General features: G+C 40.1%; 1 protein-coding gene across 1 annotated transcript in view; it reads left to right on the plus strand.

The window, feature by feature from the left end:
• The window catches only part of hsd17b4 (hydroxysteroid (17-beta) dehydrogenase 4), a 134,171-nt gene that overhangs the window by 40,394 nt on the left and 77,898 nt on the right, over positions 1 to 15,879 (plus strand). Inside the window, exons 11-12 of the mRNA XM_043711513.1 lie at positions 6,678 to 6,806; positions 14,124 to 14,233. Coding sequence (XP_043567448.1) covers positions 6,678 to 6,806; positions 14,124 to 14,233 — 239 coding nt within the window. The remainder of the gene's footprint in view (positions 1 to 6,677; positions 6,807 to 14,123; positions 14,234 to 15,879) is intronic.

The raw sequence follows: 15,879 nt of genomic DNA on the forward strand, positions 1-15,879 counted from the left end.
GGGAGAAAATGGGAACTGGTCCTGAATAAGATGATCAGTGATGACCATTCTGAATAGCAGAGTAGACACAAAAGGTCTAATGGCTTTCTCAAGTTCTTGTTTTTTGTGTTTGTGTTTTCTGTGCTGTTCGAGGAGAAAGTGAGGACTGCAGATGCTGGAGATCAGAGCTGAAAATGTGTTGCTGGAAAAGCGCAGCAGGTCAGGCAGCATCCAAGGAGCAGGAGAATCGACTATTCGGGCATAAGCCCTTCTTCTGTGCTGTTGTCAATTGCCATGTTTTATTTTCTTCTGGACTATAAAAGCTGAATGGCCTTATCCCATCTTAGTTCCTGTGGTAATCTTGGACATTTGAGGTTTCATTTGATTCTAGATTTTATTGTTCGAAGTTTTGTCCTCATTCTTAATGAAAGGGAGTTATAGACTTAAAAGCCATTATTCAGTCACTGGGAAAATTCTGGAATCCACATAATGAATATGTTAACAGGGACACTTGGATGTTAATAGTGGGATTGAGCAGAATATGTGTAAATCTATGAAAGCGAAATCGTGCTTGATATACCTTTTGCAGATTGGAGCTGTAACTATCAGAATAAAGAAGGTGCAATGAATGAATGTGGTATATTTAAATTTTTATAACGTCCCACATTAGATGTCGGTAAACTAAAATAAAGCACGTGGGATTAGGAAGAATATTGGCATAGACTGAAAATTGTTAATGAATGAAAGATGGTCAAAATAAATAGGCCATTTTCAGGTTAGTAGATTGTGATTAGGATCAGTATTTGAGTCCCAACTATTCCCAATACATATGATTGATTAACTACAATATTTCCAAGTTGGCAGATATGACAAAACCATTGGGAGTGTAAGATGTGAGGAAGATGCAAAGGCGCTTCGAGGAGATTGAGAGAGATAAAGCATGGACAAAAATGTGGGAGATGGAATGCATTGCGGAAAACTATGATGTTATCAATCTTGGTAGGAGGAAACAGAAATGTATTCCTTAAATGGCGAGAGGCTGGGAATGTTGAACTTCAAAGGACTTTGGTATCCTTGCTCATGAGTTACTGAAAGTTAATAGACAGGTAGAGCAAGCAAATAAGTCTAATAATCTTTATTATAAAAGGATTTTAGCATCAGTATAATGATGTATTGGTGAAATTATATAGCACTTTGGTAAAGACCATGCTTAATGTATTGTGTATAGTTTAGTCTCTTTAACCCAAGGGAAGTTAACTTGCTGGAGAAAGAGTTCCACAGAGATTCATCAAACTAATTCTTGAGATGTAGGAATTGCCTTATGAGGAAAGATTAAATGTATGATGATAATTTTCTCTGATGTTTAGGAAAATGAGAGGCGATCTTATTCAAACATAAAATTTTTGCAAGCATTAACAGGTGAGTTGTTTGAAGAGTGTTTCTTCTGGCTTGTGTGGTGGGTGGGGGCGGGGAATGATTCTAGAACCAGAGGACACAATCTCAGCATAAAAGGGCAGGCCATTTAGGACTGGGATGAGGAAGAATATCTTCACTTGGAAATTCTCTGCCCTGGGGGCTGCAGAGGTTCTTTTGCCAGCAGGTGCAAGACTGAGATCAATAGTTTGCAACATAATAGAAGCTCAAGGAATTGTGGGATCCTGCAGGACAATTGAGTTGAAGTACATCAGCTATGAGTGGGATTGAAAGGCTGAATGATCTGCTTCTGTTTGTCTTTCTTGTGTTCTTGTAGAAAAATCTAAATATATTTCTGGTTATTAGTCCTAAGAGGAATGAAATTTCATTCATGTTTTTTGATCTATGATATTTAAGATTTAATATTTATCTTAATCTAGCTCCTGGATCATTAAATATGTTTTTTAGGCAATAGTTTCCATTTAGTTTACCATGTTACAAGAAAAGGAAATCAGTCATAGTTGGCTTTCTCTGTCAGTTCACAAAGTTTATCTTAAATAGTGCAAGGTTCTCCACTGCTCATAGCAAACAGTTGGAAGAGAGGATATGAAAGATCAGCTTTTGATGTGCAATTTCCATATTCCAGTTTCTTCGATAGGGACTTCTAGCTATGATGAGCTTTGAGAGAAATGTAATTTTTAAAAATGTTGAGAAGGAAAGTAATCATTTGCATAACTTCATGTTTCATTGCAAAGCATTTTGACTCCTGTGAAATCTCAAGTTTATTCACTGTTTTGTAAGAAAATGTGATTTCCAATACTTGTTTAGCATGAACACTCGAACAATCAATGCGGTGCTGCTCAGTAAAACGTTGGCAAGGATGCAGGCATCTTGCTACTTTTAGAAGTTATCAGGAGTTCCTTTGTGTCCATTGTAACAGACAGTTGGCATCTTGGTTTGACATCAACTCCACAAGCAACATTGCTTCAGTAGTAAATTGAAATGTTGGGTTAGATGAAGTGCTGTAGTCTGAGCGAAGTTTGATGCAAAAGTCTCTTGCTTCTGAGGCAAGAATGCTTTAGACTGAGACAAATTTATAGGATAATTAAGAAGTTTATAAATGGAGATTCTTTTGTAAGAATTTTTTTTCTATTACTTAATGGGACATGAACTGGTCAGCATTTATTGCCAGTCCCTAGTTGCCTTTGAGAATGGTGGTGAGCTACATCTTGAACTGCTGCAGTCTACGTGCTGTAGATAGATCTACAATACCATTAGGGAGGGAATTCCAGGATTGGCTTGTAGGGTAACTTGCAGGTAGTGGTGTTGCTATGTATCTGCTGCACTTGTCCTTCTAAATGGAAGGTGTTGTAAGTTTAGAAGGTGCTGTCTAAGGATCTCTGGTGAATTTCTGCAATTAGATTAGATTAATTACAGTATGGAAACAGGCCCTTCAGCCCAACAAGTCCACACCGCTCCGCCGAAGCGCAACCCACCCATACCCCTACATTTACCCCTTACCTAACACTACGGGCAATTTAGCATGGCCAATTCACCTGACCTGCACATCTTTTGGACTGTGGGAGGAAACCGGAGCACCCGGAGAAAATCCACGCAGACACGGGGAGAACGTGCAAACTCCACACAGTCGGTCGCCTGAGGCGGGAATTGAACCCGGGTCTCTGGCTAACCACTGTGCCACCGTGCCGCCCACAAATTCTGCTGCTACTGAGCATTGGTGGTGGAGGGAGTGAGTGCTTGTGGATGTGGTGCCAATCAAGTGGGCTGCTTTGTCTTGGATGGTCTCAAGTTTGAGTTTTGTTGGAGTTACGCCCATCCAGGCAAGTGGGGTGTATTCTGTCATACTTCTAACTTGTGCCTTACTGATGATGGACTGGCTTTGGGGTTTCAGGAGGTGAGCTACTCACAGTATTCCTATCCTCTGATCTGCTCTTGTAGCTACTGTATTTATATGGCAAGTCCAGTTGAGTTTCTGGTCAATGGTAACCCACAGGATGTTGATAGCCGGGGATTTAGTGATGGTAATACCATTGAATACCAAGATGTGGTGGTTAGATTGTCAGTTATCAGAAATGGTCGTTGCCTGGAATTATGTGGAGTGAGTGTTGCTTGCCACTGTCAGCCCAAATGCCGATATTGTCCATTTGTTGCATTTGAACATGGAATGCATCAGTACTTCAGGAGTTGAAAATGGTCCTGAACATTGTGCAATTGTTGGTGAACATCCCCATTCTGAACTATGATGTAGGGAAAGTAGTTAATGAAGCAGCTAAGGATGCTTGGGATGAGGACACTACCCTGAGGAACTCCTGCAGAGATGTCTTGGAGCTGGCATGACTGACCTCCAACAATCACAACCATCTTCCTGCATGCCAGGTTTGACTGTAATCAATGAAACTTTTGCCCACTGATTCCCTTTGACTGCACTTTTGCTTGGGCTCCTTAATGGCACACTCGGCCTCGATGTCAAGGGCTGTCACGTTTGCCTCACCTCTGGAGTTTATTTTTCTTTGTCCATGTTTGAACCAATACAATCAGGAGCAATGTCCCACATTGAACCCAAACTGGGCATCAGTGAGCAGGTACTACTTAATAGCACGATTGATGATAGCTTCAATCATATTATTGATAATCAAGAATAGACTGATAAACTGGTTGGATTTGTTCTACATTTTGGATACAGGACTTACCTGGACAATTTTCTACATTGTTGGCTGAATGCTAATGTTGTAACAGTACTGGAAAAGCTTGGCTGGGGGAGCAGCAAGTTCAGGGGCACAAGTCTTCATTACTATTGCCCTGAGTGTTGTCACAGCCTATATCCTGTGCAGTATCCAGTGCCTGTGGGGTTGGGCTCTTCCATCATTGAGAAGGGGGATATTTGTAGCACCTTCAGTGAATTGTTTAATTGCCCATCACCATTCACAACTGGATGTGGCAGAACTGCAGAGCTTAGATCTGATCCATAGGTTGTGGGATTGCTAAACTCTGTCCACCACTTGCTGCTTATGCTGTTATGTACGCAAGTAGTCCTGTTTGGTAGCTTTATCAGGTTGACACTTTGCATTGAAGCAAAGTTTGTCCCCTGACTTGATGGCAACGGTTGAGTGGGGGATCTACCTGGCCATGAGGTTGCAGATTGTGCTGGAGCACAGGTCTGCTGTAATGGCCCACAACACCTCATGAATGCCCAGTCTTGTGTTGCTGGATCTATTTGAAGTCTCTTTCATTTAGCATGGTGATAGTGCCACACGACATGATGGAGGTTATTCTTAATGTGAAAGCAAGATATTGTCTCCACAAGGACTGTCTGGTGGTTAGTCGTACAATTCTGCCATGGACAGATGTATCTTGAGATTGGTAAGGATGAGGTCAAGTATGTTTTTCCCACTTGTTGGTTCCTTCACCACCTGCCGCAGACCCAGTCTAGCAGCTATGTTCTTTGTGACCTGACCAGTGCGATCAGTAGTGCTGCCGAGCCATGTTGCAGATGGACGTTGATATCTCCCACCCAGAGTATATTTTGTGAATGTTTATATAGTCTTAGTTGGCTGAATTTTCTTTTTGAGGTGATTAGCGGGAGTCATGAAAACTCTCAAGTGCCAGAAGGGATAGGAAGTGTCCACATAGATTAGATTTTCAGTGCAGTGATGTGGGCTAACCTAGGAAAAATTTCAGAAGCAGCTACAGGTTGAAGAGTGTTGAAGTGAGATGTTTATGTGAATTACCTTGATGCTGTGGGACGTTGTCTCAATTATACAGAGAAATGTAAAGTCTTGCAGCTCTCATTTCCCACATCCATGAGCTCTTGCACTCTTCCCATGCCACGTGCATCTAACCTTCCAATGACCCCGTGCATCCCATGGCAAACTGTGTCCTTCACTCATCCCATCATATTCCCCCCACCCCCGCATGATAATCTCTAATCCCATTCACACTCTCTGCTCATAATATCTCCATATTTAGCTGTGTCCCCGCGCCCCCTGCCCCTGCCCTCCTGTTGCCAAGCTATGGCATTTGCTTAACCACACACCCTCCGTACATAGTGTGAAAGTTATAATGACAGCAGAATGGTTTAAAAAATGGGAGCAAAAAAGTCATTTTTACAACAGGCCAATAATACCCTCACTAGGCATTCTAGATTATGAGCCTAAACATCCATTAGTGTTGAAACTGTTACGCCCCAGGGAAGAATATGATTGATTGATAGTTCCAATTTTCGAATTTTCTTTTTTAATTGTACAATATTTATTCACCTAGGATAGAGACCTTCAAGTAGTTGTTTTTGTCATTGATATTTTGAAGTGTCTGAGTGATTGACACTTATGGCTAACAGTATAAGGCAGGTTTTTTTAAACAATGAGAAGCTCTGAATGGTTAATTAAAGCACAAACCTACATATCTATTGAGCTCTTAGGTTCATTGTTGCTGTATTGCGGATGAAAGACATGGAAGTGCTATAGCTTGACATGGGAAGTTGGCAGAAGGCTATGTCTTGACATGAAAGCTACAAGGCACATTATAGTGGGGGTCAAACTAGGCATATGACCTATTGGGAACCATGTGGGACAGGTGGCGGGGTGGCGTAACTCAGCGCAGGATGCATGTATAAAAGCATTTGAACTTGCATTTCAAAAGATTACCATATTTAGACTATTAATCTTGGCACATCCTGGGTGTCCTGAGCCATGGATATTTGAAAAACAGGTTTGCATACATGAAAATTGAGAGATACAAGGACCTGCAGATGCCTGCAAAGGAGCCAGCCAGGTTGGGGAAGTGTAAGTGCAGGCTCTTAACATGAACCAACCCGCAATCTTGAAAGCTACTGCTGAGAATCTGCAATTTGAGGCGCTTTCAATCTTCCATGCAGTCTCTCCAACTCCATGAAAATGTAGTGTGGCAAGGGCCAAATTAATTTAGTGTTGAGCAGTGATGCATTCAGTGAACTTTATTTATTTTGCAAGACTGGCTTTATAATTAATGTATTTATGTTAAGTTGTTTCAACCAAGTGATGTATTTGAATCCTAATATCAGCAACATACTTGAACGCTCGGCTTATTTAGAATTTTAATTGAATCCTTTTGCATTTTTAGGCTTTTTTTAGTTGCTTGGTCAACTATTGTTATTGACAATTGTATGGAAATGGATTCTGAATTTCAAACAATGCTTTTTTTAAACCTTATAATCTTAGTCTTGAAAACAATTAATATAATTTCTATTGTGACTCATTAACTCTATGACTGCATCTTATTTTTGTCAGTGCGTTGGGAGCGAACATTGGGTGCTACAGTAAGGCAGAAAGATCAACAAATGACACCTGAGGCAGTTCGTGACAGCTGGGACCAAATTTGTGACTTTGAGAATGCTACTAAACCTAAAAGCAACAAAGGTAATTTTTTTAGTGGAGATTATACCAAGTTGGTAATTTGTGAATTCTGAAAATGTTCAGAATTGTCTGAGAATAGATCTGAAATTATATGCTATTAATAATGTTGCTAAGATAAGGAATGGTATTGCTTGATGCTGTTAAAAAACTGAAAAGTGGAGCCCTTAACGTTGAAGTGTTAGAACCAATTGTGAATTTTAGAGAATATTTGACAGAGTTGCTGTAACAAAATGAGTCATGAACATTTGAATTTGATGAGTTGGAATTAAATTACAGGAGCAAAGGTGGGGTGGGGGAAGTCTGCTTTTTATTTGTTTCATTATTTGTAGCTGTTTGTGTAAGCTTAGACCATAAGGAACAGTAGCAGGCTGTATGGCCCCTTGATCTGCTCTATTATTCAATAGTATCATAGCTGATCTGACATTTCTCACATCCACTTTCCTGCCCTTTCCCCATAACCCTTATTCCCCCCACTAATTAACAATCTGTCTCTCCTATCCTTAAATATACACAAGATTTCTGACCCAAAACTTGTGTGGCAAGAGGTTCAAAAGACTCTCGGCCCTCAGAGAGAATAAATTCTCCCTGAATTCAGTCATAAATTAGCACCTCTTTATTCTGAGACCATGTCCTTTGGTCCCATAGACTCTCCCATAAGGGGAAATATCCTCTCAGCAATTATTTTGAGAATCCTGTATATTTAAATAAGATCACTTCTCATTCTTCTAAACTGCAATGAGTTGAGGCCTAACTTGTTTAGCCTTTGCTCATAAGACAACACCTCCATACCACAGATCATTCCAATTAAATAATATCATTCCTTAAATAAGGCAACATAACTGCTCTCAAAGTTCCAGATGTGGTCTTACCTTTGGCTTGTACAGTTGCAGTAAGACTTCCTTATTCTAATACTGAAACCCCCTTGAAATAAGAGCCAAGATTAGGGTGGGGCACAGTGGCTCAGTGGTTAGCACTGCTGCTTCACAGCACCAGGGACCCAGGTTCGATTCCAGCCTTGGGGAACTGTCCGTGTGGAGTTTGCACATTCTCCCCGTGTCTGCGTGGGCAAGGAGGGTTTCCTCCAGGTGCTCCGGTTTCTTCCCACAATCCAGAGATGTGCAGGTCAGGTGAATTGGCCATTCTAAATTGCCCACAGTGTTAGGTGCATTAGTCAGAGGGAAATGGATCTGGGTAGGTCACTCTTCAGAGGGTTGGTGTGGACTTGTTGGGCCGAAGGACCTGTTTCCACACTGTTGGGAATCTTATCTAATTCCATTAACCCTCCTGATTACCTGCTGTACCTGGTTGCTAACTTTGTGTTTCATGCACAAGCTTGACGCAGTAATTACTTAACATTTTGTCCAGTGTTTTAGTGCTTATTGTAAATGAGTACATAAAGAAAGATAAATCACATTTGCAGTAGGTGATTCAGAGAGAGATTGGAGACATTGAGCTAGAGTACAAAATAAAGGAGGGTATGAAGCGTCTGAGCATTTTACTATAAATATCGCTCACCTCTCACAGATGTACAGGATCACAATGGGGTTGACCTGAACGAATAATGTAATCCAAGTAAGTAGGAGAATGAGGGTTCACAGGGATTTACACGTTAATTGTTCAGTCTTTCAGTCACTGGTTAGAGTTATCAGTTTACACCAAATATAGGAGAGAAAGCTGACTAGTTTCCGGTTTGAGTTACTTTGCTGCATAAGAAAGTGTGAGAGACCCAGTTTCTTCCTATCTGGAAAATCTCCGCCCTTTATCGTTCACATCCACAAATTGTTTGGCTGTTCAGGAACCAGTGGAAGTATTGTCAGGCTGATAATCCTTTGCATCCACAATTGGTTACAATTGCAGCAACCAATCAGCTACTTGTTCCTGATCAGATGTCTTTGTGTGCACACATTCTGATGCTGCACCATCTTATCTGACTTTTCTCACTGCTTGCAATTCACAGTGAGGAACTAGTTTAGAAAAACGCAGCAGTTCCTTCCACAGTCCTTGGTTTTAAAACAATCTTTTCCAGACCACAAATATGAGTAAAGAAAAATTTTAAAGGTTCAGTTTTTACACCATACAGTTTAATTATCTGCACAGGCCAAAACCAAAATGAGAATATTTTGATTGAAATCTATTATCAATCAAGCCACATCAAATTTAGCACAGTGAAACACAGAATATGGAGATGAATACGTGGCGCAAGGAAGGCGGTGGAAAAGAGGAGCCTAATTTTATTGACATTAGCACTTATACTAGAATAGGAAAGAATTTTATTTTGGAAGTGATTCCACCTGAGCCAGGTTGTAGTAAAAAGTATAAATAACTGTTGTGAGGATTTTTAACGAGAAAGTGTGGTGAGGAGAATAGAGGGTGGGAAGAGAGAAGGCAAGTTTAATAATTGGAAAATAATCAAAAAGGGAACAGAGTAGCTGTCAGAAATTATTTTGTACATTACAGACAAAGAGAAAGTAAAAAGACTTTAAGTCATTAAACTAGACGCTGTTCCGAAGAAGCATGTGGCCCACATGAAAGCTACAAATTCTCAAATGGACAGAAGTAAAATATACCCGGTCCTTCTAGAAATGCTGTTAGAACCTGAGAGTTCTCTCTCCATCAAGCATTGAAGAAACCCCAGAGTCTGAGATGAACATGGTGGATGTCACAGTCTCAATACATTTATTGTCTGAAGAAGAGGATGAATTTCTTTTGAGATACTCTGGGCAAGAAATGAACTATGGTCCAGTACACACCACCCGTATCCGTGGCTAAGTTGGAGGAACCACACCCGGTGCGAAAGTGCCCCAGGAAAAGAAAAAGACCAGGCCTGTGTGCCTGGATTTAGGAAGGGGACAGGAGGGGTAGGGGAAGGGATGTGGTGATTGTGACAAAGGTCAGCAAAGTGGACCTCATAGAGTATGAGTTATCACATCAGGGCTGTTAACATGGTCCAATCAGGGAGCTTGGCTAATAGATATAAACATGAGTGTCAGAAGTTCTGTTCACTGATTGCTAGCACTGAGGAAGCCAGACCAGTGTCAAGTACTGCGCATGTGTAAATAAAGGATGGCTTGATGACAGGAATCTGGCCTGTGGGGTTATTTCACTAGCCTTCTAAGATTACAACTTTATCCCAAGAATCAGCCAAGTGAGCCTTCTTTGAGCTGCTGTCAATGCAAGTTTATCATTCCTTAAGTAAAAAGCCTAAAATTGCGCACAGCATTCTAGGTTTTGCCAATGACCTGCCGAGCTGTAGCAAGATGTCCCTGCAATTGTACTCCATCTCTCTTACAATAAAAACTAACATTTTGTTTGCCTTCTTAATTAATTGCTATATGTTAACTACTTGTGATTCACATACAAAGGACACCTTGATCTGCTGTTTTATTCTTTTCATTGAAGTAAGCAATATCTAATTTTCTCACATTCTACTCTGTCAATTTTTGCCCACTCACTGAACCTACCTATATTTCTTATGCCCTTTCTCATAACTTGTTTTTCTATCCATCTTCCTTTCATCAACAAATATACTCTATCCCTTCACTGACTTAATATAGATTATTCATAGTTGAGATCCCACTTTAATCCTTGCAGTTATCCAAGATTTAGTTTACGAACCTGAAAATGGCCCAGTAATACTGACCTTAGCCCAAATATTCCAATCACTAGATAATTGTTTCAGCAGCATAGACTGGGGTTGCATATCAGAACCATGCAGATTTCCCTGAATTGCAGCTGACTCCGAGGGAATTATTTGAGAAATTCAGAATTCCAGTGGGTAATTCCCCTGCATATGTAAGTGTTCAAGAAAGCTCTCTAAGTATGGAGAACCTTGGTGCTACTGACTCACTTAAGCTTAATAGATGTCCAGGAAAGGTTAGAGGAATTAAAAACCAGGTCTAAATCCTGAGTAACTGTTAAACTGAACCTCTGACTCACCAGTGGTTGTGCCAACCATGTCCTGCCATTCCCCTGAAACTCCCTGACTCTCCATTGCCCTCAGTGTATTGGTGAATTCAGTGGATCAGAACCACTATGTAAAATAATTTTTCCTCATCTTGGACCTAATGGCACCTCATTTTTATCGAATTGTTCCAGTTGATTTTAAACTCCTCAGTCAGGGGAAACATTTAACCTGCATTGATCCTGTCTCTCCCTTTAGAGTTTTGTAGGTTTGTCCAATTTTGAGATGTTCATGAGATGAAAATAGAGGCCATCAGTTCAGGGCATTTTTCTGAATTAGTCCTACTGGTTTTCCTAGTTTTTTTTCCCAGTTATTGATTTAAGTTCCTGCCTCTGTTTTTCGTTTTTATTGCTTAACTGTTTCTCAAATGCTTTTTGTGCCTTCTACTGTGAAGGAATCTTGGTCTGGTGTCTCCAATGTAATGAAGGCTGCATAATCAGTTTAGAAATTGAAGAAGTCCGCTAAAATCTTTGCTTCACCTGGGAGCAGCTTTTAGATCCTTGGACAATGAGGATGGAGGAACTGCTAACTTGTGTTCATCTGCAGCAAGACATCTGCACATTTGTATTTGAGTCCTCTCAGTATGGAGGCCAACATACCATTTTCCTTTTCTACTGCTTGCTGCACCTGCATCGAAAAAATCTATGTGAAGGGCAGGTAATGTTGGGGGTGATTGAAGAGTCGACCAGAGTGTCACCAAGGAACAGTACTTTCAAAAGGTTAAGAGGAGAGAAGAGGAAATTTATTTAACAGTTACATCACACTCGGGTGGTAGAATGCAGGAGGGTGATCTGAATACAGAGACTAGTGGGGTGGGTAGTGCGAAGAAGGGGAAGCTTATGCTGATCATTGGTGGGAGGGATGTGGTGGGAATAGAAATATGGCTAATGCATCAGAATCAGTTGAGAGCCCACCACCACATAGGGTGGGAGGTGGAATTTAGTGGGGGGAGAAAAAAGCTCAAAATTACTTTTGGAGCAGGGTCAAACAGAGTTGCTCAATTCAGGATAAAATTCCATTGGAAAATGGGAAAAGCTGTAGTCTCAATGTGATCCTTCAGAGGAAAGGAAGTTCTCTAGGTGTATTGAGCAGCTCACTGGCTGGATTTATACATGCTAACTCTCTTGGGAGCAAACTGAAAGGTTTACGGGAGAGGCTATCCAAAAGTAGTGTAAAAATCATCACATTCACTGGGAGCCAGTGGATGTGGTTTATTTGGACTTTCAGAAAGCTTCCAACAAAATGCCACACAATGATGTGTAATATTAAAGCACGTAGGATTGAAAGTAGTTTGGATAGTTGATAGACAAGAAACAAATAGTAGGAATAAATGGATCTTTTTTCAGAATGTCAGATGGTTACTGGTGGAGTACCACAGAGATCAGTGCTAAGACCCCAGCTATTCGCAATATATGTTAATAATAGTTGGATGATGGAAATGTAATAACTCCAAATTTACAGATGACATAAGGCTGGGTGGAAAGGTGAACTGAGAGAACGATGCAGAGATGATGCAGTGTGACTTAAACAGGCTGAATAAATGGACAAATGCATAACTGATGCAGTATCATGTGGATAAACGTGAGGGAATCCACTTTGGTAGTAAAAACAGGAATGCAGATTGTTATCTAAATGGTTATAAATTGTGAGGGAGCAATGTGCCGTAAGACCTGCAAATCCTTCTACACCAGTCGCTGAAAGTAAGCATGCAGGTGCAACAAACAGTAGAAAAGGCAAATGTTATGTTGGTCTTCATAGTGAGAAGGCTCAAATACAAATGTGGGGATGTCTTGCTGCAGATGTACAGGGCCTTGGTAAGGGCACATCTGGAATAGTGTAGGGTTTTTGTCACCTTATCTGAGGAAGTGTGTTCTTGCTATAACGAGAATGTCGTGAAGGTTTATCAGACTAATTACTAGGAAATTAGTTCTGATGTGTGAGGAGATGTTGAATTGATTCAAATTGTATTTGCCGGCATCAAGAAGAATGAGGGGAGATCTCAGATTTTATAGGTTTCTCATGGGATTAGATAGGGTAGACACAGGAAGGATGTTCCTAATGGTGGGGTGTGCAGAACCAGGATTTACAGTGAAAGGATATGGCGTAAACCATTTAGGACAGAGATGAGAAATTTCTTCACCCAGAGAGTGGGAATTCCCCAAAGAAAGCAATTAACACTAAAACATTGTACAATTTCAAGAAGGAATTGGATATATCACTTGGGGCTCAATGGATCAAAGGATAGGGGGAAAAGCAGGAACAGGCTATTGAGATGGATGATAAGCCATGATCATAATGAATGGTGGAGTCGGCTTGAAGGGCTGAATGGCCTACTCCTGCTCCTAATTACTATGTTTCTATGTTAATCTTTGTTTTATGTTGAAATTCTATTTAATATAGAACAGTTAATATTACATGACCAAGATAACATTTTCTTCAGTCGTGTCTTGACTGTTATAAAGAAATTTCAGTATGGGCTCAGTTAATATGGCGGAGCATTGATGATAAATCAAAAAATATACAAATCAATCTGACATTAATGCTGGTCTTGTGATTGTCTCTTTGGTATCAGTGCAGCTGAACATTACTGCTTTAGGTATGCCATTCGTTCCTTCTGCTGATTGGAAGGAACTCGTGCTAGCAGTTGCTGCATTGGGGAGGTAGCTCTGAAGCAGGTAGCTCATTTGTCTAGCCAATGCATCTTATCCTAATTCAAATCTCTTCTTAACTCAATGTTTTATATGAATGCACACTATCAGATTGTAATGATCACTTTATTCATAAAACTTGCTGAATCTTTGTTTTAATTTCTTTGGGTATAAGTAACACAGGGCAGTTGAATTTATGCATATCTGTAGATAACTTTTAAACTTTGCAGATACATGGGTATCATTACATTGTGCTTTGTTTAGTTCATATTTTTAAGATGAATGAAATTGTATGTCATCTATTTTTGCCCATATAAGCATAATTGTTTTAAGGCATGATTGAATGACCTGCAGTTCTTATTTGGCTGCAGGTTTTCTCTTTGATCCCTTTTTATAAACAATCCAATGGAATTCTTATAAACAAATAAAGTACATTATAGATATTGCTTATTTGACGACTCCTTATAAAGTGAAATTTCCTATCTGAGCTATTTCCAACGGTTTTCGTTTAACCCTATCATTATACTCTTTTATTACATCTTGGTCATGTCTTTGGGTTTCTATTGTATATTAATGGACCCTAGTTTTGATCTGCCCTCAAAAGGGGAGAATTTCCAAGAAATGTTGAAATTTAAGTTTGATCATAGAGAATTTAAATTGGTTAGTTACAATGAGTTTAATTCTGGTTCCACTTTTGTATTTTGATTGCAGAATCAATTAGCACTCTTTATGAAGTACTGAATAAATTAAACACAGGACGAGGAGTGTCAGCAAATCCAACTAGTGGCTCAAAACAAACAAGTACTTCAGGCATCAATCCAGTAGGTCTCATACAGTTGTACAATGTGCCAATATCATTTTACCATATAGAGTAACATGTTCAGTAATCTATTATTTAGACATTCTAAAGAAGCTTTACATATTTAATGTGTAAATATGAGCTTATTTTGTTTGTCCATCAGACCTTTCCTGAAGATTGATAAATAACCAAGACAGTTTATTCATTTGGATCTTTTGACTATCTGCTGCATCCTGTCATGAAAACTGATTTCAGCATTAATATCTCATTTTACTTACTGCTCATGAGTTAAGCTTCCATCTTTGTCTTCCTCCCTCAAATTTTATTTTCTGCTCAACCTCAACATCTCAATCGTTGAAATATTCTTCTTTGTATTTAAGTTCCTCCCTAGCACACAACTGTAGTAGCATTCATCTCGATAATCTTTTGCTTTCCATTGAACATTCTTTATTTTATCGCCTTGTGCATATTCTCCCCTCTAACCATCCACATCCTATGCTTTGAAATTCCTCTATCCTAAGATTAGAAATGGGATTGTATCATAATTGCACAGTGTTCAGTCAAATTTTACAATTCCTCTGAAATGGAACCATTTATTTCTGCCTCTAGCAATATCCGGATAACATCTAAGCTTGTGGGTAAGTGCAGGTAGCATTAGTGCCAGGCAATGAGCGCCTCCAATAATCAACCACCTATGTGTGAGACAATCATTGGCATTATAATTGTGGAATTCTTACCATCAATATGCAAGGGTTTCATCATTTATCAGAAATGTTACTTAGGCCAATCGCACAAATGCTACAAGAGCAAGTCAGAGTTTGGGCATTCTACAGTGTTGCGCATTCTGAATCCCCGTGGTGGCTCAGTGGTTAGCACTGTTGCCTCACAGCACAAGGGACCTGGGTTTGATTCCAGACTCTGGCAACTGTGTGGAGTTTGCACATTCTCTGTGTCTGTGTGTTTTTCCTCTGGCTGTTTTGGTTTCCTCCCGCAGTTCAAAGATGTGCAGGCTATGTGGATTAGCCATGGTCAATAGGGGGTTACAAGGATAGGGTATTGGGCTGGGTATGGGAGGATGCATTTTGGAGGGTCGGTGTGGACTTGATGGACTGAATGACCTGCTTCCACACGAGTGATTCTATAATTTTATGATTCTTTGTACGACAGAAAATGGAGTTTTATTGTGTTGACGAAGTGCTCTCTATGTATCTGGATAAGTTCAGTTCTGAAATCATTCAGGACAAAGTAATGTGTTTGATTTGATAGCTCGTACATCACCTGAAACATTCAATCCCTCCATCGAAAGGAAATGGGCAGCAGCTGCACTTGAACACTGCTGTCTCCAAGTTCCTGTACCAGTCATGCATTATACTGACTTGGATGTGTGTCTCTGTTCTTTCATTGCTGTTTGGCCAAAATCCTGAACCACCTCATATAAAACAAAGAACTACAGATGCTGGAAATCTGAAAAAAATCAGAAGTATACTTAAGAGGGAAATCAGGAGGGCAAAAAGGGGACATGAGATAGTGTTGGCAATAGAGTTAAGGAGAATCCAAAGGGTTTTTACAAATATATTAAGGACAAAAGGGTAACTGGGGAGAGAATAGGGCCCCTCAAAGGTCAGCAAGGCGGCCTTTGTGTGGAGCCGCAGAAAATGGGGGAGATAA

This window comes from Chiloscyllium plagiosum, chromosome 2, assembly GCF_004010195.1.
Source record: "Chiloscyllium plagiosum isolate BGI_BamShark_2017 chromosome 2, ASM401019v2, whole genome shotgun sequence".
Taxonomy (NCBI): domain Eukaryota; kingdom Metazoa; phylum Chordata; class Chondrichthyes; order Orectolobiformes; family Hemiscylliidae; genus Chiloscyllium; species Chiloscyllium plagiosum.